At 42.3% G+C, this 26,037-nt stretch overlaps 1 protein-coding gene across 1 annotated transcript in view; it reads right to left on the minus strand.

The window, feature by feature from the left end:
- Window positions 1–26,037, minus strand: part of COL4A2 (collagen type IV alpha 2 chain) — a 191,826-nt gene that overhangs the window by 66,169 nt on the left and 99,620 nt on the right. Inside the window, exons 5-18 of the mRNA XM_087814230.1 lie at window positions 20,754–20,888; window positions 20,623–20,667; window positions 17,361–17,477; window positions 15,652–15,723; window positions 15,264–15,299; window positions 15,093–15,155; window positions 13,626–13,661; window positions 10,347–10,388; window positions 8,314–8,409; window positions 6,592–6,627; window positions 5,947–5,997; window positions 4,946–4,990; window positions 2,159–2,212; window positions 1,230–1,296 (exon numbers count right to left, since the gene is read on the minus strand). Coding sequence (XP_087670356.1) covers window positions 1,230–1,296; window positions 2,159–2,212; window positions 4,946–4,990; window positions 5,947–5,997; window positions 6,592–6,627; window positions 8,314–8,409; window positions 10,347–10,388; window positions 13,626–13,661; window positions 15,093–15,155; window positions 15,264–15,299; window positions 15,652–15,723; window positions 17,361–17,477; window positions 20,623–20,667; window positions 20,754–20,888 — 895 coding nt within the window. The remainder of the gene's footprint in view (window positions 1–1,229; window positions 1,297–2,158; window positions 2,213–4,945; window positions 4,991–5,946; window positions 5,998–6,591; window positions 6,628–8,313; window positions 8,410–10,346; window positions 10,389–13,625; window positions 13,662–15,092; window positions 15,156–15,263; window positions 15,300–15,651; window positions 15,724–17,360; window positions 17,478–20,622; window positions 20,668–20,753; window positions 20,889–26,037) is intronic.

Below are 26,037 nucleotides of genomic sequence, written 5' to 3' on the forward strand. Positions count from 1 at the left end.
ATTCTCTCTGAGCCCCTCTTCCCCTGAGCCCCAGCTCCTGCCTGGAGTGGCTTTTCATAACTATTTGCTGGAGGAGTAACATAGGAATGCTTTACAAGCCTTATCTGTAAATAAACTCAATGTGGCATCACTCTGATCTTGGGCATGTTGGAAAAAGACACGCAACAGTAGTTATTATACCGGCACATGGGTCACACCCAAGCAGGACAGTGAGTCCTTGACCCCTGGGCACATATGATAAGGGTGAGCCAGATGATCTACTGGGTATAGGAAGAAAGCATTAGAGCATTTTTATTTTAAAAAAAAACTCATCTTTTAAAATCACTATCTGGTGTGTGAGTTTTAGCATGTACATTATTCAGTCATTCAGATAAATACTGAGCACCTACTAGGTGCCTGGCTCTGTTCTAGAAATTGGGGAACCACAGTAGTGAACCACACAGGCGAAAATCTCCGCCTTCATAGAACCTCCTATAACATGGATAAATTATCCATCCATAAATATATGTACGATTATTCGGGGGAATGCTCAAAGCCTTTTTTAAAAAACAGTATTTAGAAGATTGCACATTCAAAAAGGCCATTGCTCTTACCACAGAATGTGAATAATATTTCAGTATGGTCCTACCACTGTGACAGTAGACCCCCTTGTGTAAATAAAGGATTGTGCATGTGTTGCGGTTAATGGTCATCTTGTTATTTTAGCTCAGCTTTCCTAAGTGCACGTATCTGGGGATTTAGTTCCCTGAAGTCTAAGAGGATGTGACTGTTTACAGATTATAGCTTGTGGCCAAGGCAGGGTTTTAGGCTGGCTAGCAGTGGGGTGTAAACACCTTGGTAGACATGGAGTAGGAACTAGTGGAGGTGGGTTGGCCGGCTGCCACGGAGGCCTGAAGTGCAGAAGGACTAGATTTCCTTAGCGATGCTGTAGGTGGCAAGGCCAGAACCTGCACAAGGTAGGCAGCACTGGAAGGATTTCCCACTGAAAGAATTTCTCGCCTGGAAAGTGGGGAGCACTCTCTCAGGCAGAGACAAAGTGAGGGTCTCCTGTGATGCCACATTGAGGTCAGGAGGGAAGGTGCACAGAGACTGAGATTCTACAAAGGTTGTGTTCTAAACATCTCTTGTTTGCTTTGTTTTATGTAGATAAATCTTTCTTGAAAGTTCATGACACTGTGTCCAGGACAGAAGAGAATGTCTATTCCCATCAAGAGAAAACACATACAAACCTTTAGCTAGAGAAGGGTGGGGGGAGTAGGCTGGTGGGCCTGGGGGGCCAAGATCACCCATTTCTCCCTGGAAAGAAAAAAGAGGGAAACAGAAGAACGTGAGTCCAGCCTTTTGGCATTTTGGACACTGCCTGTGTCCAAAGGCTACAGCTGCCTGAGGACCATGAGCTTGGCCTACTCTTCTGAGTGTCAAACCAGACTCTGCCCGAGGTGCTAACTCCTTCATGCTGAGGCAGCAAGTCCAGGATCCCAGACACACCAGAGACACCACGTGGGCAGGTGCCAGTATCACCTGAAATCCTCTTCAAACACTGGACCCCGTCAGGGGGCTGCTTTCTGCAGGGTGCGCTGTTCCATTGTTGATAGTGGTATCTGAGTCGCCCCACAGGGTGGGCCGGGCGTGATGCAACAACACCCTGGCACAGTGCCACCCTGACTGTAAGAGCTAAGGACCTGGAGCCTTGCTGGGTCCCACAGGCCTAACCACGAGTTCCCGCGTCCTCACTAGATATGCCCCCATCCATCGGGAAAGGCTCCCTCCCTGGCTAGTTTCCCCATCAGCTGGTGCAGCTGCACCCCACCTGATCCTCAGCCTACTGGATTTCACTTCCCTGCCAGCCCATGAATTATCCAAACATGTGAATTATCCTTCCTTGGGAACCAAGGGTGCCCCACCCTCTTGTTACTACACAGCCCTTCCCACAGCCCTGCTGGTTCACTCTGCTCCGTGGGGTCCCTCTTGGCATGTAGCATCCTAAGGCTGAGATATATGTGACTAATAAAGGCTGTGTGCTGGGTGCTGTATGCCCAGTTATCTATTTTTATATAGGACAGAGGTTACCTCCTTGCCCGTTATGGTGAAGAGGAGGTGATCAGAACGCCATTCAAAAAAAAGAACTGAAAACCATCCAAATGAAAACCAAGCTCACCTTGGGTCCTTGGGGTCCCCCAGGGCCTGGAGAGCCATCCAGTCCTTTTCTTCCCTGCAGGAAAGATGTTTGGTGCTTATTTTTATCTCTATAATTTAAAGAACTGACCAAAAATACCATTATTATGTTTAATGAAACGAACAACAATTCATTAAAATCACCTCCTACCCAGCCTCTGTTCAATTTTTCCTGATTTTGTTCTCAAAAACGTCGTGTTAAAGTTGCTCTATTAGGATCTAAAGTCCAAACATGACATTTGGCTGATATGTCTCTTAATTTTCCCATAACTCATAGCAGTTTCTTCTTCCTTTCTACTTTTTTAAAGTAACTTTTTTGTGTTGCTACTGAAGAAACTGGGTCATTGGTCCTGCAGATATCCACCATGGTGGACTCGATCTACTTCATCCTGTGGGGCGTGTAACATGCTCCTCTAACCCCCTATCTCCTCTAAGTCAGCTGTTAGATCTAGAGGCTTCCTTAGGCTCAGGTTCATCTTTTGAGCAAGAATTGTTCATGGAGGGTGCTGTGTCCTTTCTACTGCATCATGTCAGGAGGCACAGATGCCGAGTGTAAGTTATTTTATAGTTGATCAGTGGGGTTAGATGCTGACAACCTGACCCACCTCTTAAAACCTTCCTCCCAGATGGGTTTTGAAAAATTTCAGTTAACATCAAATAGAGCAGTAAAGCCTCCCCATTTAGAATGTTTTTCTCTTTATTAAAAAAATACAATTCTAGTGCTAACTATTGCTTTCTAATTCCCTCAAATATGTATCAAAAAAGTCATATCATACCTGGGTAAGTACATAAAGTTTTAAAAATAATATAGAAATTTATTCCATCTTGCTGAAGAATATGTATAGTAAGGCCCCCCCAATTCTGAATGCCAGGAGCCGATGGTCTACAAAATGGACATTATCTGATTATTGTACAAGATATTTTGAAATCTAGGAGCATGTACGCTGAAAGTCATGTTGTTTAGAATGAACTAAGAGGGCTTACTGCTGTGTTTTTCATGGCGGGCGGGCTATAATTTTAGACTGATTTCCTTTCACACTAGGCGGAGCTGAAGATTCAAAAGTGAAGGCAACTTTTTCTGATATTAAAAATGATCTATTTAGAGTCCATCTCATGAGATAGGTTAGGAATCATTGAAGAGCTTGCCAAGGACCGGGGAGTTGGCAACGGGACATTCAGTCTGAGCTGTGTCCAGGGCCGACCCAACAATCCAGCTCAAAACAATACGCTGGACTCGGTCAAATCTACACACCATTCCATGGCACCCACGCCCGCTCAGCCATGCTGTGACATCATCAACAAGCAATAACAAGCATCCCCAGAACTAATGAAAGTTCTATCAATCTCTGGAGCAGTGAGGGAGGGGTAGCTGATTGCTCCAGTAGAGAAAGCAAAATCCTCTCTTGGCTTTCAACCCACCCATGAATCCTCTCTTTTTTGGCCCATCCTATTTTGATTCGTTGTTAATGTTGGTGCTCACAGTTGCTCCTTGGAGCTGCCTTTGGTTCCTGGTTCCATTTTACATCCTAAAACCAAAGCCTGTGAGCACAACTGAAATGTTAGTTGAGGAGTCATGGCAACTTGGCAATAAGAAAGCACATGGTAGAGAGGTCCATGGTGCAGCGTGGCACTAACACACAGGAAGACTCAGCCATCTGTGGATATCCTGGGCATTTCCTATCTTCAGAGCCGAGGAAACAATTTCCCCACCGCAACTGAGATGGCTCACTTAATTGGAAGCATCTGCATCTCCCCCAGTTGTTGCAAGTGCAGAAAGCAAGCTGGAAGTCGTGAGCCTTGGATCCTAACATCTGGACCACAGCAGTTAGACGCCCCAGGCGGTCATTGCCTGGTGAACATCTTGTCCTTCATTAACTTTTGAGTTCTAGGGGGTGGCTATGTTGAACTACATTTAAAAAAACACTGTAACTCCTTAGTGTTGGGTGTAGAAAAACAAATCATAATTATGATTTCACTAGACATGGCAGGCACTCAAAGCATTAACAGCAGTACTTTAATTACATAGAGTGGGTTGAAATGGATTACTTTTAAATGCTGATGTTTGCTTTGGTCTTCTGTTTCTTTACAGCACTTTGGCTTTTAGTTGGGGGTGTTGCGTGGATAGTGGCTGGTTCCAGGTACGCAACCTTTGGGGGTACTCCTATAAGTTACTAATGTCATGAGAAGATGAGTGTAATGAGGGCAAACCTATGTCATCCCTGGGCTGAGTTTAGGATAAAAGGATAGGAACAGGAAAAATAAGGTCACTTGAGGTTGCAGGAAGGAATCAAGATTGGTACTCATTGTGAGCGGTCAGAACCAGAACATGAGGTTAAGAGCTGGTGGAGGTCAGAAACCAAATCTGGGAGGCCAGGTCCCCTCTGCAGTCTCTGAGGAACTGATGAGACCCACTGCTCACAATCAGGATCCCTATGGCTCTCCAATCCTCCCATGTAGCCATGAGCATGATCAGGGAAGTCATGATTTGGGGGCTGGTAGGGGCTGGATGAGGGATAACCTGGAGGGAGAGAACCACAGGAAGGAACCAAAGGGCTGCTTTGCAAAAATGAGAAAAAGGCAAATAATCTGACTCTAGCATTTCGAATGCTCTGGGAACGAAGCATTATTTATGTTATGGTAAATGCAGGTAAAATTTTAAATGTTTTTTATCTGGGGCAATTTTTTTTTCTGGAATTCCACAGTCTTCATATTTGATTTCTGTAACATGTTTCAGGACTGGAGCAGACTGCATTTCATGCATCATACTTACTTTCTCTCCTGGTGAACCCCTTTCACCATCGGTGCCAGGGAAACCCTGGGTAGAACAGAAAACAGAAGCAATAAGAGGTTAGAATATGCAGTAGTGTTTCCTGGAGGGTGTCATCATGGCAGCTGATGTGGACGCAAACAAAGCACTTTTCCACGAAACTATAGAAACCATCTGAAACCCTTTCTATTTTCTAAAGGAGATGGCTCATTTTAACAACACTTACATATAATGCATCATATCTACCACTTAACGAACTATGGGGAAGTCCATAAAGATGGTATGGTAAAAATGATAAAGAAAAAAAGGCCTGGGCTCCAATGTTCTCATGAGTCTCTGTTCTTATATTTGGAGTGGCTACCATCCAAAGGCTACATTCTCTTCTTCCTGACCCATGGTTTTGGTCACATTTCCCAGCTCACTGCAGCTAGGTTTGGCCAGGTGACTGAGTTCTACCTGATGGAGGGAGGTCTGAAGTGGCAGGTGCCATTTCAGGCCATAATCTGAAGAAGGTCTGCCTTAGGGCGTGGGAGCCACAGGTGGCTGAATCTCCTTGGGAGGGGACACTGCCCCGCTAGGGACATTTTTGTTAGATTCTTAGGGCAGCAAGAAATGAACTTCTTGTGTGCTGGAATCAGTCTACATTTTTGTCACCACAGATTAATTTCGCCTAATTAATACAAGCAGAAATGTGTTTGTGTTCTGTTCCCAGGCTTCTCCAAAGGGAGGTGCACAGTTTTAAGTACTACAGCTAATGGGTGATAATGTCGTGTCAATCAAGGTAGGCTCATCTCGCCCACTGTAGCCAATGGCCTTCTCTGGCTTGGCACGCAGACAGTGGGGGATGCTGTGTGCGTGGAGGGGAAGGGGGTATGAGGCAAATATCTCTGCACTTTTGGCTTAACTTTATGGTGAACCAAAACCTGCTCCAAAAGAAAAACCAACACCCATTTTACTATCAAAACAAACTACAAGAAGCCACAGTTATAGAATGCATGTTTTACCCGGGATCCTGGAAAGCCGACGATTCCCTCTTCTCCCTTCAAGGAAATGCCCTAGGAGAGAACACAGAGACCTCTCAGGAGCTCCTTTCCTCAGCCCCCTGACTGGCCTGCCCGCCTCTGGGGTTCTCTTGCCGCTCAGTGCGATGGCAGGTTCCTAGGGATCCGGGAGTTTGCCTGGATCTTCACATACCCGGGATATCGCCTCTCACTGCCACGGAGTGAGTGACGATGTGGGAGGAGAGGGAACACCAGGACAGGCGTGACAAAGATTAAAGAGAGGAGAGAGTGACCACACAGTTTAGATCCCGAGGAGCAGAAGCCAGCCCATCATGCCTGCCCAGCCCCCTCCACCCACACGTCTTCTTTTTTAAAGCATTTGGCTCATTTTATGAGCTTCACAAAACGCTGATTAGCTGGTGTTTTTTATGGAAAAAAGGGAAGATGTTCTAAAACTATTTTATGAAAAAACAAAACAAAAGGAAACCTCATAAAGATAAATGACAATATTTCCTTGCTGTAGACAAATGGATTGGAAACCAAGAGTCCGCAGGTCCCTATGACCCCTGTGCATCCTATCACAGCAATAGGACAGCCAAGAATTGGGGAACCACCAGTGAGAAGAAACCTCTTTATTGCCTGACTTACTGTTACTCCTTGTTCCCCAAGAATTCCTTTTTCACCCTGTGAGGAAAATGAAAGAAGAAACATGCGTTAATTCGAGAACAGTAATATTTAAAATCAGTCAGGGTTTATGCGGTGAAGTGAAAAGTATTGGATAAAACTTTAAACAATCATGAATGAACTGTGGCAAACGTCTAAACCTTGCAGCTTCGAAATTCAAGGGAAAATGTGTCATCTCTTCTGAATTTTCATAATATATATTACGTCATGTTATTTTTGATGTGATTGCAAAGCTGTCTCTATCTATGGGGTTTCCTTGGTCACCCCACAGTTTCAGGCATGTAATTCCATCTTGCGGTGGGAGAATATGCTCAGAGAAAAGCCCTGAGTGATAGTATTCCTTTAAATAAAATGCTATTAGGAGGGTTCTCAGAGGAAAGGACACATTTGGAATGTACTGACACCCCAAGCAAAAGTGGCTTTGGAAAACAATGTCAACTCTAGATGATTTATTTATTTATTTTTGTCACTTCTCTTGGTCTAAAATGGTGAAAGAAATGTAGTGATCAGCCAGGCCCTCGCTCTCCATCACTGTGAGGACAGCACCTGGATCCCCGCAGGCTGGCCAGGCCCCAGCCCTGGAACCACCCCTCTTGGAGGTAGTAAAGGAAGGAAATATTTCGGATGCTTGAACCTCTATCTCAGTGTGGATCGAACCTGCTTTGGTCCCCCTCCATCCTCAGCTCCTGGAGATGCCCTACCTGGCTGACCGTCAGGTCACTACTAGGAGCCACAGGTCCACCCAGAATCCATCCTGCCTGGTTGTCCAGGGATATCTATCTATCTCACTTTCTCAGCTGTACACAACCACCCACTTCTGACTCACTTTCCTCTGGCACTTCTGCCTTGCACCAGCCACATTCCAGGCCACTTTTGTCAATGGTCAAGTCATTTATCACTCAGCCACGGCTGCCCGGATTCATTTCCCTCTTAAGGCAGTGGTCATCCCTGCCTCTCCCATCCATGACCAAGCACCCAAACCCCACCTTGACAGATACTTGCAAGTTGGGAATTATATGCTATGTTCGGAGCTTTTATTTTGGTTCCCATTGATTGTGCCTGACTTTAGACTGGACATTTCACCTGTGGCTTCCTGTAATCCACTCCACAGCTCTACAAGGTCAATATTTCTATCTTTAGTTGGTACAAGGGAAGGAAAAGACTTAGGGAAAGTTAAGTGGCCCATCTGAATGAGTCAGTGGTAGAGCAGGATGGTGATTTTTATTGGACTCCAAGGGTATGTTTTTAATTAAATGAAACATTAATAGACAATACAAGGGCCAGAAAATGCATTTGGATCCAAAAAACCCCCACAATCATTCTCTATGTCAGCAAAGAGTAAAAGTAGGTTTGTTTTTCAGACAGCTGTGTTTTGTCAGATAGCTCCATGTACTGGGATTGAATTATGCCCTGACCACAACCTATGTCTACACTGGAGACTCCCATGCTTAAGGATACATTTGAGATTTTTAAAAATTGGTCTTCATGTTGTTTCAAATTCATCACAATTGTTTAAGATGAGGGACTGACGCAGTTAGCTGACTGAATCTGTAGTTTCACAGTGAGCCCTTTCCCTCTTTGAATGCAACTGTTTGAAGAAGATTGAAGGAAGTCACCTCTCCCCCACCGCTCCTCTTTTTTCTAGTTCAGCTGGGAATACAGTTTATTTTGATGAAGCCCCTTTACCTTATACTTGTCTATTTGGATCTGGTCCTTCGTGGGCCCCGTGAACCCGTCGAATTCTGATGGAATCCCATTGGGTCCTGCTTCTCCTACTTCACCCTGTGAATCGTTTACAAAGCAGAGGTCTTTACATCGAGAAGACGCCACCAAACTTCAATAAAAGCACGATCCCACCACAAACTGCTCTGCATATTACTTATCACATGCACACCAATTTTAAATTTTCACTTAAGATGAATCATAATGCAAAATTATTTGTATCCCACTTGCGTTAATAATCATTTAGAATGTCTGCATAAAAGCTGGTTATGTTGTTCACAATTTGGGGCTGCACTTGCTCTGTGGAATTACTTCCTTACAATAGATTTCTGTATAAGGAAATTATTAGGTCTGAGGGCTAAAGGTCTTTATGGTTCTTGATAGGAATCGCTCTACTGTTTTCCAAGATTGCTACAAAGATATAAGAAATGCCTATGAAATGATTACTCCAGTTTTACTACTACTTCACCACATAAGGGTGTTTTTTGTTGTTGTTGTTGTTGATTTTTAAATCCTGACCAAGGATATTTTTTCCATTGCTTTTCAGAGAGAGTGGAGGGGAGAAAGAGGGCGAGAGAGAGAAACATCAATGTGAGAGACACATGTGCCCCTACCAGGGCCAAAGATCGAGAAGGTACGTGCCCTTGGCTAAATCGAACCTGGGACCCTTCAGGCTGCGGGCCCACGCTCTAACCACTGAGCCAAACTGGCTAGGGCAAGGGTGTTTTTATATAATAAAAAGCAGTATCTTTAACCATTATAATATCTAAAGATGGCCTTAATTTGCATTTTTATCATTAGCACGAATCACTTTTCTATGTGGTGCCTAGAGGGTGAACCCTAGAAATATGCAACATCGCTGGACAGCCAGCCTAACATAATATGCTGGCTTGACCTCCCAGGGCCTAATTGATACAAAAAGAAAGTTACTGTGTTTTCTTTTGCTATTTCCATGTATAAACTATATAATACCAATTTATGCCCAGAGATCACATAATATGAACAGGAGCAAACTGACATGATGTGTTAGCTGCAGAAAGTGGTACTCTACGGTGTATCCTGAGTGTCGGCTAATATTATACCTAAAAAATACTTAAATTGTTTGTTCATCTCCCTTTTACCCTTGACTTTTTTCTTTTTATTAACAATTTGAATATACTTCTTGTAGATTATAGACATTAACTTCATTTTCATTTTATATAATGTGACTATTCTTCCCTTCACCCAATTATTTCTTCCCAGATTTCCCCCCTTTTATTGTTATTTTGCTATTGTGCTATATTTCATTGTATAGGAATTTAAACTTTTATGTATTTAGATCTCCCAATGTTTTTCTTTTATATAGTTGCTTGTATTAACACAAAGAACAAAGTTCTTTTCACACCTGAGTAGGGAAAGTTTGATGTGCTGTTCAATCAGAAAGTAAAATGTAAAACAAAATGAAAATGCTCAGATGACGCCAAGAGAACACATCTGTTTTATAGGCTGGGGGTGAAAGTGATGGGGTTGTGTGTCGATGTGGGTGTTCACTGGGTGTGGGCGCCGTGTTGAGGTTTTCCTATACATGATCTCAAGGGAGTCTGTCGAACACCATGCGGTCTTTGAATCTCAGCACTGTGGGCAATGACAGAAGTCCACGTGATCCTCCTTCCTGTCTCTGAGCCCACCCAGAGGTGACCACATCACACAGTCCCCGAGCTGGCTCCACATTAGTCTGTGGCTCTGGCTCCAGTTTCCTGTCACCCCTGGGCTCCCCATGTTAGAAGATGGCTGAGGTTGTGTCTACACCAGAGGTCCAGGGCCACCCTAGATGGTTCACTTCTACTCTTTTATTGCTCCATAGCTATCACTGAAGCGTGTTTGATAACGTGGCACTTTATAATAATTATTTCCTGTGCAGATCGCCTCAAGAGAACAGTAGAAAACACAGTCATTACATTTTCTTTCCTAACTACTATACACTGCATGCATCTGCTTGAATCTGTTGTTTCCTTTACCTTGTCACCCTTTTCTCCATAAAAACCAAGTCCTCTGTTGCCCTGAAAGATAAATGAGTTTCTGTAAATTTTTAAAAGTCAATAATCACAGTGAAATTTTTTTTTTCTAGAAAAAGAAACCTAAAATCTATTTGCAATATCACTGGACAACCATCCTTGCATAACATTCTGGCTTCATCTCCCAGAAACTAATTGACACAAAGAGAAAGTTACTCAAACAAAATAGGAACAGATTCATAGATACAGAGATCAAACTTAGGGTTGCCAGAGGGGAGGGGGGTTGGGAGATGGGCAAAAAAGGTGAAAGGATTAAGAAGCACAAATTGGTAATTACAAAACAGTCATGGGGATATAAAGCACAGCCTAGGGAATATAGTCAATAATATTCTAATAACTATGCAGAGTGTCAGATAGGTACTATATTTATCACGGGGATCACTTCGTAAATTGTATGTCTAACCCCTATGCTGTACACCTGAAACTAATACAAAATAATACTGAATATAAACTGAAATTGAAAAATAAAGTTAAAAAAAGAAACTTACTGTCTCTTCTTTTGCTATTTCCATCTGCAAACTATCTAACAAAAGTCGGAGCCTAGATATCACATAATTTGAGCAAATTATTTGCTCTCAGGAGCAAACTGAGATGATATATCAGTTGCAGGAGGTGGTGCTTCATCGTGTATTATGAGCATTCACTAAGATTGATGAAAATTCTGGGGTTCATAAAAATGATATGCTATTCTTTTAATGAACATATGCTTTTGAGAAATTTTTTATTTGATACTCTAAGCAAAACCTCAAAAATAGTGGACTAAGAGCAGTTATTTTGTTACCCTTGGGAACAGTTTACTGTTTGCCTTTTGAAATATATTCTACTCTTCAAACATCCTGATGATCAACAAACTGCGTTACTGAGTCTATACTTGCTGTATGTACTATAACAGCCCGGGGTCCACGCTAAATGCTTCACTCTCTTTAATCCTCTGCAACACAGGATGAGTTTGGATGTCATGGGTGGTCCAACTGTCATATCCTTTGACCAAGGCCTCATAGCTGATGAGTGGCAGAGCTTGGTTTGATCCCAGATCTTTCTGACTTTTAATCGTTCATGCAGTGTTTCTAAAGGTTAGTGACACAGAGCGTTTCTGCAGGTCTGGCCCCTTCAGATGTAGAAAGCAGGCATTTCCCCCGCCTGGGTCCCATGTTTGAAGATCATGATTCATTCTCTCTCCTGCCTCAGCTATTTCTCACTCTGGTAAGATAATCCTAATTTCATATAAACATTTCCTACCCTTTAATGATTTTAGGGGATGGTGAATCTTGGGGTTTTACCCAACGTCTTCATCTACCTTTTAGTCTCAGAGGCAAAGGCAGGCCAAGTGATTCAAGCAAATATTTAACAGTTTCACGAATGGAGCTGCCATGTATGGGAGAACTGACTCAACCCCGGTGTCTAAAAGAGGCACATATGAAACACGATACAGGCACACCTCAGAGATACTGCAGGTTCAGTTCCAACCAGCACAGTAAAGGAAATGCCGCAATAAAGCGAGTCGCATACATTTTTTGGTTTCCCTGTGCATATAAAAGTTCTGTTTACACTGCACTATGGTCTGTTAAGTGTGCAATAGCATTATGCCTAAAACAACAATGTACATATCTTAACTGAAAAATACTTTATCGCTAAATAAATGTCAACTGCCGTCTGAGCCTGTTGTAAAAATGGAGCCAATAGACTTGCTCGACTCAGGGTTGCCACAAACCTTCAATTTGTAAAAAACGCAGTATCTTCAAAGTGCAGTAAAGCGAAGTGCAATAAAACGAGGTACGTCTGTATTACATTATAGTAATAACACCCTTTTTTTGACCTCCAAACAACCGCTTCTTTCCTGGGGTCTCTATATTCTCATCTGCATGAAAGATCATGCAGGGGGCCCTATCTGATCTTTCTCTCTGAAGTATACCTCCCTCCCCCTCAATGCCCAGAGATTTTCTGAAAATAAAAACAAAGCATTTAATTAATTTTTGCATTTCAGCTTCTTTCCCACCTGGCTGGGAGCTGAAATCAAAGCACAGAAATGTGGCCAGGCTAGATTAGAAAGTGATTTGCTTGGGTCCCCGTGGTCCCTTTGCCTCATGAGCTGGTTGTCCAAGTCACCAGGAAGTGACCTGGTGGGGGGTGAGGGCCGTTTGTGTTGCAGCCAAGTGGGGATCTGAGGTGACCTTGGGGTTGGCCGCTCCATCCTACATCCGCTTCTCTTGGCTGTGGGCCGTTCCCACCCTGCTACGGGCTGCCAGACAGTGGGGAGCCCAGCGGTGGGGGCAGCAGCCCTAACGAGCTCCAGCCCCAGCCGGAAGCCGTGTCAGAGGTGATGGGAGCTGGGGGCTTGGGGGTGGTGGCAGCTAAGGTCCCCAAAAGGTCACTGAGATGGGATTTTGGTGGAACAGGCATGGGAATGTGCAGGCTGGGAGATTTCCTTGGCCAAATGCAGGCCACAGGATGGTCCTTAAATATTGGTAACAGTAGCTCAGTAATTGATTCATGTTCAGTTTTCCCCCCCAAATTTTAAAAATTACAGTTTACATTCAATATAGTTTTGTATTAGGTGTACAGCATAGACTCATGTCAAGTTTTGATCAAATACTTCCCTCACCAACTTCCTACTGTTTGTCTTGGACATTTATCCAACTTTCACAGATCATACTGAACTCTAGTTCTGTCTCCAAGTTCTGACAAGCCACCTACTTTGTTGTGCTCCAACCAACTTAGTCTTTCTCTGATAGAAACAGTACAGTTTTGGGCTCTAGCCTGGGTTGAAAATCATTGATTCTATGTACCCCTAGAGGCTGACGTCACACTCTTATAGAATCTAATTACATCCAGGAAAGAATGCCATCGGTTCCCCTACACAAACAGAGCTACATTTTGTCAATTCTTATAAATGAACACATATGGATAAGTATGAGCTGTCTTTAAATCTGTGTTTCTAATCAAACATTTACCAGTTTGATTATCATAAAACAGGAATGTTATTGATTTGCAAACAACACGTCATTCAGCAAATGCACTAATTAATGTGCCAGCTACTCCAGAGGTTACCACTGGGTTTATCCTTGGAGTTTATAACACTAAGTCTTAAAAACTTACAAAATGGTTCTCATCGTGAAATACGCAATATAAAGTTGTCCACTAAGAAGTTATATGATCCAGAAAGACATACACAGATGCATAAGTCCCCGCTTCCTTCTCCCTCACCCCCAACAATCAACTTACTGGCTGTCCTTTTGGTCCAGGGGGTCCAGGAGGTCCCTGCACAAATATAAAGATATTTGTAAACTGTTTTCTTTATCCCAGGACCCAGATAACATCTGCTAGAAAGCTCTGGGAAAGCCATTCTCTGTATATTTAGAACACCATGTCAGTATGTATAGAGGTTTCTGATACATTTGTCTCAGCAGGCAGGAAAGGCTGGGGGGTAGAGGGCTGGGGTCAGGCCCAGTTCCCAGGATTTGCCGGCTGTCCACGCACAGCTGTTTCGGGTTTGCTTTTCTGAGTTTAGACTTTTGATTTCACCCATGTCCTATTCATGTTTGCTCTGCTGCTTTTGCAAGGTCCCAGGACCTATTACTGTAGAGACCGTGTCTCCTGACTCCCTCTGGGGTCCCTCACGGGCCACTGTCTAGCACTTTTTGCTGGTAGGTCAGCAAATGTTCACGGGCAGAATTAATCTACAGGCCAATACTGCAGGGTTGAAAGTCCACCCACAAATAAAACCACGTGTCTATCTGCAACACATTCAGCGTCAACACCACAATGACAGTGAAGTTTTAAAAGTGCATGAAAAGAATAATTTGTGTCTAAGTACAAAGAAGTGGACAGTCAGGGGTTGTAGGTGATTTTAATGGTCATATGAAGAACTTAAAGTTGTCAGATCAGCTAAGGACCCAGCAGGTACACTCTGTTATTTCATATTTCCCTGAACTGTGTGTTTAAAATATAACCTCCCCTCCCAACATGTGGTATGTATGCTTTGAGTCAACAACCATCATCATATAATCCTTGTTTCATTCCATTTGGCCAAATCTTTTGCAGTGGAGGGCTACTTGCAAAAATGACTTTCACAGCACCAGGGAAACTTATTTTGTAGAAACAAAATTAATTATTATTATTTATAGTCTGAAGAAAATTTATGAGCACTCACCTCCCCCCTATTAGTATGACTGAATCTTTCCCCACACACGTCTCCATTGTTTCTCAGTATCTGCCAAGAAACTGCTACCACAGTCTTCCTTGCGAGTGTCCCTTAATCTTAGCGGTGGGTTTCTGTGAGAAGGTCTCTCTCACCTGCAGCCAAAAATCTCTCCTGTTGTAATTTAAGGTTTATTTGTCTTACTACTAAAAAATGTGGGGAATGAGAGTGAGAAACCTTGACAAGCCAGTTTATCTCCTGGGTCCCTTGTGTTAATGGTGAAAGTGGAATAGCACCAACCAGTGGCAAGTTTAAATTTTACGTAGTTGGCAGTGATCTGATGACCACAAGTTTTGAGTCCTCAATCTTTCAATCTTAATAGAAGGAAAATGTATGCAAGGGATGACCTGTTTTGTCTTGACTTCTTTTATAGTGACCACAAGCATCATAGCTGTATCGTGAAACTTTTGCCTGTATCAACAGTTGAAGAAGCTGCCTCTCTAGAGGATGCCTTGAGGGTCCAAGAGTGAGCACATGCACATGGTACTTACTGGTCTTCCTGGAGTTCCAACTGGACCCATTGGTCCCGCAGGCCCAGGGCGGCCAGGAGGCCCCTAAGGACAGGCAGCAAGAGAAGGCTATTAAGAGAGGTTGCTTGGTGTTTGGAGTCCTGAATTCTTAAGAGTTTTCTTGGAATATTCTCCAATAAAAATAAAACTTACCTGGAAACCGACCAATCCAGGCTCTCCAGGTTCACCCTAAATGAGAACAAATAAGTTTAAGAGATAGTTTTTAAGCTAATCCTTAGATTTAGTTAACATTATGTAAGTTATATCAGCTCTAACAGGACTTGGTGATGTTAATTAACCTAACATCTGGGGTATTGTGAATATGGGAAAGGGGTGCACCCACAATTAAATATAAGATTGAAAAACATCATGAAAGGAAATAAAATGATTTTTAAATTAATCACGATTTTGGATTACTTTATTCTAGTATTCTTCTACTCTATTCATTCTTACAACTCAGAGTTCACTTGGAAATTAATTTTATTAATCAGAAATTTACACTAGATCACTTAATCAGGTCTCCCATCTCTAGCAAACTTACCCTGTATCTGTCGCGGTCCTCTCTAGACAGTGCATAAGGTTCACCTTTCTGCCCTTTCGGTCCTTGGGGCCCCTATAGTAGTGCATATATGGTAGAAAGAGAAAAAGGCAAAAAAAGTCCATTAACATTCAGAGCAGCTATTGTAATTTGAATGATTAAATATTGACTTTTATGGGGAATGTCTAATTGCTCTGATGCCTTATTTAAATTATTCTGAACACCAATCTCTACATTCAACCACAAAGGTGAGACTTTTATTTTCATATTTGTCGGATAGTATCTTTCTTCAAAGTTAAAGTGGAAATACTTTGTAGGATCTGAATTTCTCAAAAACCCAAATGAACACTCAGTAAACTGATCCTTTATTATACCAACATGCTATATTTTTGTAATATTATTTTGTGTTTTCTTTTGTGTACTGAAAATATTAACATGTACATTGAAGCACCATTTGTGGGAGAGATACTGGGTCATTCTTTAAAACTGAAAATGTGTTGAGTATACATGACATGTGCATACATATGTACATGTATACATGTCTTAATACCTACATGTAAAATCAGCAATTTAAAGTAATCAATATATTTGTTGATGATATGTTATTTTATTAGAATAGACTAGAAAGTAATATAGCTTATTGAAAAGTTGAACCACATAAAAAAAGAGCCAAAGAAGTGAGACTTGGAAGGCAAAGGTGTTAAGTCTCACAAGAAATTGATTCATTTCAGGGGAAACAGGTGAAGGGTGTTTATGATTGTTCTTCCCCCACTTTAAAAATAAAATGTTAGCATAATCCTGAATTTGCAGTACTTTGGTGGTCAGAGGGTAGCCATAGACTACTGAAAAAATATTTCAATATTCTTTGCGAAGACCTTGAAAACTAAATGAGGCCATGAAATAGATTGATTTTTGAAAGTTCTCCCATTAAAAACAAACCTCCTGTATTGTAGATGCTGAAGGATATCACCGTTCTTTTTTTAAAAAAATATATCTTTACTGATTTCAGAGAGAGGAAGGGGGAGGGAGAGAGAGAAACCTCAGTGATGAGAGTCACTGATCGGCTGCCTCCTGCGCGTCCCTGACTGGGGATCGAGCCCGCAACCCGGGCATGTGCCCTGACTGGGAATCGAACCCCGATCTCCTGGATCTTAGGTTAATGCTCAACCGCTGAGCCATCCCCGGCCGGGTGATATCACCGTTCTTTCATGGCACAAAGGATTTTAGAATCTAATGAAGATGGTGAATAATTTTGCCAAGCTTTCAGCTTTTTACATTTTAGTCTTACCTATCAGTCCCTGTTATCTGAACGGGAGCATGGGAGGAAATGAAGTGACACCTGGAGGAATGGCACAGTGAACAATGCAAACCAAACCAATTATTTTCTGGCTAACATCTAAAGAACAAATAAGGAAAATAAAGTTATCTGAATCCAGGAAAATCATGCCCAGATATTTCTGTAAGCAGATCTCCAGAGCCATTTTTCCTCAGGTGTAAAAGGTGGCCCCGACTGGCGAGTGAGCAGAGGGCAGCCCACCACCCTCAGCATGTTTCTCTAAGACAATGCAAGGGTCCTGGGCGGGGGACTTCTGGGCCCCATGAAAGGGAGCTCAGGATACAGCATCTTCCATACATTTCTGCCCACAAGTGCCAGCCCTCCAGGGTCCAGAGCTAACCATGTGAACGGCACCTGCTGTGCTGATGATACTCACAGGAGATCCGGGGAAGCCCCCAGAGCCGGGGATGCCCTGCTGGCCTACGTCTCCCCTGGTTCCGTTGCAGCCATCATGGCCAGGTGGTCCTCTGGGCCCACCTTGCCCAGGATGTCCCTGGGAAAGAGAAAAGGAAGTGAGTTGCTCAACCCATAAGTGCTTAGTTTTCATAATTGTGTGATCAACCAGTTTTAAATGTTCTCACAAGAGATGTTCCTGGCATGAACCCAAGGGAAAAGACAGCTCAAAATGAGTAAGTGAATGCATGAACGAATGGAAGATTAAGTAGACAAAGGTCCATGGGTAGAGTTCCAGGCAGGGGAAAGGCCTTCAAGACAAAGTTCTGTTTCTCCAGGGTTTTGCTGAGCAATAAACTGTCTCAGCATTTCTCCTACCTTCATTGGGTGACTGGGAGGACTGTTTTGGCGGGGACAGGTAGGAGTGGATTACAAAATTTTTTAAAAAAGTTCCAGAAGCAGCAACCTTCTTCTCAGGGACAACAAAGATGCCTTTATCTGTTGTGGCCAACTTTTGATGGTGAGTTTGACAGACTCGTCTCTAAACAGGTTAAGAGATTCACACCTACAATGGGATTTCATCACTGGCTTAGCTATAGGTAGAACTGATTTCCTCTTTTTATGTTCTTTGGAAACACTCTTTTTTAGATTTTAAACATAAATAGAAAGTAAGTCAGGTGTTTTAAGCTGTCTGGTGAAAGCGGGGAGGCAACATGCCCAAATATCTAGAGGGTGAGGTGAAGTCTCTGGGCATCTCAATTGCATTCATCTGGTTCCAGGAGACATCCAGGGGCTGGGTTAACAATCTGTATTTATGTACTAAGAGACCACAGCCTGTTTTCTTATCTTTACACAAAAGATGTTTAGATATATGCTTTCTTATTATGTAATTTAAAAAAAATTTTTTTGATTTTTTTTGGATAGTAGGCCAAACATATAGTCCAGAGGGATTCTTGAGGCCATTATGATGTTGTTTAGATTTACTTTGAGAAATTTGGGGAATTTTGAGAGAAATGAACAAGCCCTACATAGAGTGCCTGTACTCTGAATGATACTAAGAAACACAGTGAGAAAAGTAGAATTTTTCTTTTGTCTGTACACTTTTTTGCCTGAGATGTTTGAAGCCATTGCTTTAACTTTTGCCATCAGAGAAGAGATCCAACAGCCCTTTCAGTCAACCCTAGCTGGTGGGAGGTCAGAGGAATCCTGACAGCTTCTGGAAATCGTGGTGCACAATCTCTACAGCTGTTACACAGCCAGCTGTCTGATGGCCTTCAAAGTAAAGGGCTCTTTTTTGGGGTTTCTGAAAGCTGATCCTTCAAATCCAGCCTGAGAAAACACGCTCTGTAGGTGTTTTGCTTGAGATCTGTGGTATCCTAGGATGTTTTTGCTTAAAGTGAATCACTGAGTTTATTCTTCTCCTGAGTTATCTGTCTGCTGTTGGTCTTTTTGATTTCCTTGGAATTGATTTAGGTGATTTGCAATTGCATATCAATCTGACCTTCTCTTGAAATTGTGCTTCAAAGGAAAATTTCAGCCATGCTGAGCTAAACGGCCATCTCTTTTTGTTTATCTGATTAGATACATTTCTGTGTGATACAACTCTAAGATTTTACGGCACATCACTTTCTATACACGACTTCTAAGCCACTAAAATTACCCAGGTCCCTCCAACGCTATGCTCATTAACTGCTTAGATACAGTAGGTGACATTTAAGGTAATATGTAGTATCAGAGTTCTGGGGTTAGAGACTATATTTAGCAGCACCAAAAAGTTATCTGCTCATCATGATCACTCCCCCATATGATGAGTACTTCCTTCTTTATTTGTGAAATATTTGCTTCTGATATTAAATGAGTATGAAGTGGAAAAACGAATTAAACTATGATACAGATTAGTTACGATAGTTTTCCGTAACGTCGCTCCATTTAAACTCAGATTTTAACTTCTAGAAGACAGACACTGAGGGATGGCTCAGAGGTCAGGAAAGTAGTTTAAAAATGGGTCATTTAGTTTGAGGTGATTGGTAGAAAAACACTTTCATTATTTATTTAACCCTTGAAATTTGCAGATTCTTCAACTGTGCCAATTTCTTAACATTCTGACTAATGTGAATGTTATTTCCTTATTTGTTCATAGCTGCATGTTCTGTAAAGTGTCTGGTTGAGTTCCCCGTCCAGGTAACACTTAGGATAGCTGGCACGTAGGTAATTGTGACATCCTTTATTTAGCTCTGACTGATTCCTTCTACTGTAGCAAAAGTCTTCTTGAAGGTGGAGCAAAAAATCTGAAGAAAAAGTATGAATTCTCTGGGACTACTCTCCACGCATGCTCTTCCTGTTTTCTTCTGCAAGGGGGCAGCCCTACTTGTGTAGCCGGGGGATGAAGATTCTCTCTCCCTGTGTGCACACGTCTGCATGTGTGCACACATGTGCACGCACACGTCCATAGCATGTGTGTGCATATGCATGCATATGTGTGTGTGTGTATGTGTGAGCATGGTGATAGAGAACATGTGTATGTAGGGCAAGGGTGCAGACATCTGTGCATATGTGCGAGGATCCTGAAGCAGGCGTCCTTAAACTTTAGCAGTAGACAAATGGGGTGGGTCTGAATGTGTGATAAACACATTTATTCCCCAGAAGGAGATCTGCAGGAAGCCGGCCCTGGGAAATCTGCTCTCGGATCCCTGTGAAGAAGGCTGTGAGTCAGGCTGCTTTGTTTATTTTTTTATGCCACAGAAGTAAAGTAAACTAGGTTAGAAAAACACACTTTATTGCATTCTGAGATTTTCTCATGGATAATCCATGCTTCTTCTTCTCGTTTATGTGTGGTTACTACAAAGAATTTGAGAAGCTGCACAGATGTTCAGCAGGGCTTCATTCCATCCACGTTCTTGGCTGTGCTACTTTACATTCAGGTTGTTCTAGGGTTCAAACAAAATTTCGAGACTGGCTCCTTATCGAGCATATCTGAGTAATGCTCTAGCTTTTCATTACAAAACAATGTCCAGTTCTAGCAAAGTATCCTCAATTCTGAAGCCAAGTCTAGAAGAATGTTTACAAAGGAAACAGTCTGTCCAACATTTGACTGGATTCCAGGAGAAAAAGACGCATATATAGCCCCACGAGTTTTATGTTATAAACAAAAAAGTAGGTTTAGCTCAAGATGTTTCTTTAGGTCATAAATGTATTGGTTCCCGTGCATACAATGTTTTAAAATTCTAATCTTACAAAAAACTTACAGGAATTCCGTCAGCACCAGGGAATCCAGAAACGCCTCTTGGTCCCTATAAAGAAGGCAAACAAACTTAACGAAGGTCAACACACCCACTGGCCCTCCATTAAATTAGAGGAAATACCAAGTTTTCCGTACCACATCTCCTTTTGGTCCTATGATCCCAGGAGAGCCTCTTTCACCCTTGTCACCTTTGCGGCCCTGGAGTCCTGGGAATCCTTGTAACCCTGGGGGCCCGGTGTATCCCTGGGGGCCCACTGGCCCTGGCTGACCCTGTAGAAACAACATACATTCAATTTCCACAGTTAATAGTAATGAATGAGCACTTCCAGTCATGTTGCTTTGAAAACTGCACTTTTCATTCTTAAAGAGCTATTAATCTTCAGAGAACATTATATGTAAACTTCCGTCCTGTCACCATAGCCACAAAGTGATTTCTGGCAAAGGAAGAATTCACAGAGTTTAAAGGAAAAAAATTATTAAGTGTAAGAGAAAATAATCCTAAATTACTAAAGTGATGCTATTGTGAAATGATAACATTGGGCTGGAAAGAATCAACTTCCTGGTTTAAAAAAGAAAAAAAGTTCTTTCAGCATATAAAAAAATTCGAAACAAGTTTCTATGATTTTTATCTCTACCTCAATATAATGCATACAGTAGATATGGGATGATATGAGAAAGAATTGAAAGCAGAGACTTAAACAGATAGTTCTATTCCCATGCTCACTGGAGCATTTTTCACAGTAGCCAAAAGTGTCCACCAACAGACGAAAGGATAAGCAAAGTGCGGTCCATCCATACGGTGGACTACTATTCGCCTCACAAAGGAAGGACATTCTGACACATGCTACGACATGAGGAAACCTTGAGGACATTATGTTAAGTGAAATTAACCAGTCACAAAAGGACAAATACTGTGTGACCCCACTTATAGGAGGTTCCTAGAGCCATTAAATTCATAGAGACAGAAAGGGGAACGGGGAGAGGAGATGGGGAGTCAGAGTTTCAGTGGAGAAGATGGGAAAGACCTGGAGATGGAAAGTGGTGATGTTTGCACAACAGTGTGAATATATTTAATGCTACTGAACTGTACAAAAAGGGTTAAGATGGCAACTTTTATGTTATATATGTTTTACTACAATAAAAGTAAAAAGATTGAAAAGGGGGTCTATCTCTCTAATTAATGGAACTAATTTATGTATTATAGTTATGTTCTAATGAACCTCCCAGGTTAGCCTAAATTGAAAAAAAATTCTATGTCTTGTTTCTTCTTTAAATAAACGGGTCTGCTGTTTATTCACCAAAAAGAACCTTTACTCGCTAAGCCCCATCTGCTTTCACATTTCAAATTCCTGCCTTGCCTTTAGATCGAGGGGGGGCTGAGCCATTATTTCTAGTCTTCTCTTCCATTGCCCGCAAGTAACTCTTCCTATGTAGGCTGTGTAGCTAAACAGTCTGTTAGTCATTACAGAATGTTTATAATCTGTCTGCAACATTCCCCACAATTGAGGTGAAGCAAACAATTTCAAAATGCAGCCCCAGCTGCCGTACTAATGTCACAGACAGACAGGCATAGAGGGGTGTGGGGGGATCTCGCCTCCGCATTTCGTTATCATTCCTACGCAGCTCAGTCCTTTAGATGTCCCACTTCCCCAGCGTGGGGGGAGCAGTTAAGCCACCTCTTTGGGGTGGAGCATACAGATGGAGATTAAGGTTTCAGTTGGTGGAGGAGACCTATCCCAAAGCTCCAGAGGGGACCCCTGACTCCTCAGACGAAAGGGATTTCGGGGAAGCCCCCCTCGGGGCTCTCTCTGGGTAAGGTCAGAGTTTTAGAGCTAGTGGGTTCTCCTACTCTACCCTCCGCATGTTCTAGAAGAGTCCAGTCCATGCAGAAATCAGCAGATACTCAACGAGGGCAGCCAGATGGCTAGCATCTTACGTTGTGGTGAAAACAACGTATTTAGTATCTTTGAAGAATGTGATAAAAATGAGGCTTCTTGGTTGAGGGAAATTGTGCTCAAAGACAGCCCTGATCTTGGACACATGACACCCCAGGCTCACTCTAGTCGAACTCCAGTCAGGGGTCTTAGTATGCTACATTTGTTGTAAGTTTGGGGACAAACTATGCCTTGATTCTGATTTTTATGACTCCCAGTTGTGCTCAAGTCTGTTTTGTTTGTGGCTCTGCTAGCATATAGCCTTCTTGTGATCATATACCAGGCCCCCAAGCCTTACGTTCCCTAATCATCATGAGGCTCGTCAGTGTTTACAGGGAGTGTCTTTTGGGGGATAAAATGTTCCTCATTAGTACTGTCATTTTTTCTGTCCATAAACTACATCTCTATTCAGGGGATTACTGCATGGAGCCAACTAAGGGGAACATCCACTACTCATCAAAATGGAATGTGTGTCTTAATGATGAAAAGCCACATGCTTGTCTCCCATTCATTAACCTTTCCTTAATTCCCTTTGATGGGGAAAGTGACTAATGACGTCATGTACTCATTTTCCTTCCATTGTCAGTAAACGTCTTTTCACCCATAAAGTTTTGGATGGGACGTCTGACTTCTGGAATAAAACTCCAGTCTTTCCTTTTCTGGAGCAAGTTGTCAATTTTTTTTTATTGAGGTGAAATTCCCATAACATAAAACTAACCATTTTTATAGCAGCTTCAAGCACATTTGCAATGTCTTCTATCTAGTTCCAGAACATTCTCATCATCCTGGAAGGGAACCTCACATGCTTTGAGCAGTCACTCCCCATTCCTCCCCATCCCCAGTTTCTGGTAACCACCAGTCTGCTTTTGGTTTCTATGGATTTACCATTCTTGATATTTCATATAAATGAAGTCGTATGTATGATATGTGACCTTTTTTTGCCTGACTTCTTTCACTTAACATACTTTTTTTGAGGTTCATCCATGTATGATCACGTATCAGTACTTCATTCATTTTTATGGCTGAATAGTATTCCATTGCCCGGACAGACCACTTTGTTTGCTTGTTGTAAACCGTTGCTATAAACATACATGTTTAAGTACCTGTTTGAGTACTTGTTTTCAGTTCTTTGGGGCACATACCTAGAAGTGGAATTGCTGAATCCTATGGCAGTTCTATGCTTATCTTTTTGAGAAACCATCATACTGTTTTTCACAGTGGCTGCACCATTGTACATTCCCACCACCAGTGTGTGAGGGTGCCAAACTTCTCCACATCCCTGCCAACAATTGTTATTTTTCATGAAAGAAATTATAGCCATCCTAGTGGGTGTGAGGGTGGTGTCACTCTAAAGAGTCAAGAGTCATCTTGAGCTTCTGACAGACGGAATATCTCACAAAACTCCATCCAGCTTCTGCCCTGGGAGAGGGCGAGGGAGAGTCTGGAGAGAACCGAATGAGAGCCCCATCCTCTGGGACTGAACTCAGTCTTGCCCACAGTTCACGCCCTGTGTTGCTGGGACGAAATGGGCATTTTCGTGAGGATCCGGTGACCTTCAAATGCATGTTTCGGTCATCCGGGACTGAAATTTTCCCCGAGGATATCCTGCCCATGCTGGCATCTTGTGTTTGTCAAGAGCAGTTGGAATAAGCAGGTAAATAAAAAGGATTTCCCTCTGCGCTAATTAATCATCATCATTATCAACTTCCATCCTCAGTTGAAAAGTCCCAATTAGAAAAGTTATTTCCATCTCTTCCTTTCCCTTTGTAATAAGAGATGTTAAAAATAAAAATTACCCCAGAAAGAATAGGATTCTGTTTAAGTGTTTTTGCACAAATCACAAAGGCTCATAAAATTCCTGCAATATACTTAATAAAAGAATTTCCACAAAATATTTCTTAAAAGCCGACAGACCGTGTATTATGCCCCGTACCACCAGAGAATTTGATTTGTATAGATATATTACTTCCTAGGAGACAGGGTAATGAAAGGAATCATTGAATTGCATATCCTCTGGGATGAAGCAAGGTTACACGCCTTAAAAATGGGTTATCTCATTTTATCCCCACAACAAATGGATAAAGTAGGCATCTCCCCTGTTTGAGAGAGGAGAGACAATGGGGGCTCAGGACAGTTTGATAGGAAGAACTGACTTATGCAGTTAGGTCTGGGGAGTGGGGCTGACTCTGAAGCTTCCATCTTCCATCAGACCTTCTTGCTCAGGTGAGGTCGCAATAGCCACCCGGGAGCTTGTGAGAAATGCAGCCTCAGGCCTGATCCAGACCTCCTGACTGGCACTGGACATGATCCTCAGGAGGTTTCTTAACACAGTGATGCTTGAAAATCACTGCATGAATCAATCCTTCCTCCCTTCCTGATGTTCTTATGGGAGCAGACAGGTATCTTTTATTATTATTATTATTATTATTATTATTATTATTTATTGAATTTATTGGGGTGACACTGGCTAACAAAATTGTACAGGTTTCAGGTGCACAATTCTATAACACATCACCTCCTACACTGTTTTGTGTGTTCACTACCCCAAGTCAAGTCTCCGTCCATCACCATTTAACCCCCATACCCTCCTCCACTCCTCCCATCTGTCAGGTATCTTGCAATAAAAAAAATCTCTTATGCATGAAGTTGGATCTCAGAAGGAAGGTGAGGCTTAGTGAGTCAGACAGAGGAAAATCTAATATTTATGTCTGTTAAATGCTATTTCTAATTAAATGTTTCTTGGTCTAGGCTTCAGTAATATCTGCCCCAAGATGGAATGAACTTTGATCACTGTTAGGAGGGATGGTTGCACAATGCCTCTCCCCTTTTGAAATCACTACTGGAGTATGTGTGGGACGTCCAGGGTCAGTTTTGGGAGTCTAAGTCTGAAAAAGTGGACAGAATGAGTCCAGACTTGACTACACATTGCTTAAATACCACGGCTGTGCAGTGAATGCACTTTAAGTCCTGAGACATTTACTAAGCTTTCATGAATTTGGAATTTTCACTTCCGTAAAAGGGGCAAAATATAATCGGATATGCACACGTGTAGAATAAATCTACAACTTCACACTCGAAAGTAAAGGTAAAGACCAATGATTAATCAGGGCCCCAAGAAATTTCACATCCATGCAGCCCCAAGGTGGTGCCTGTTTGCATTCATAGTTTTGTAACCTTAAAACTTGCCTTGGGTAAGGAAGTAAGAAAAGCTTCATGTATCAGGAAGGGATAAAGAGAGATGTTTCCAAGGATAAAACCTGCTTCACTGCACAGCAGGATTTTAAATCTGTAGTACAGCATTTTCCTGGTACAATAAGAATAAGCTTTTCATGAGTTACTGGCCAACATCTGAATACTAGGAAATCCCTTCTCCTTCTCCTTCCTAAGTTTACTCTTCCTGCCTCCCCTTTTATGGGCACCGGGCGCCCCACCAGACACCCCATATCCTCTATAGTCTCCTGGGGGCCCCTCCCTTCCTTGGCTGT

This window comes from Miniopterus natalensis, chromosome 2 (assembly GCF_054644295.1).
Source record: "Miniopterus natalensis isolate mMinNat1 chromosome 2, mMinNat1.hap1, whole genome shotgun sequence".
Taxonomy (NCBI): domain Eukaryota; kingdom Metazoa; phylum Chordata; class Mammalia; order Chiroptera; family Miniopteridae; genus Miniopterus; species Miniopterus natalensis.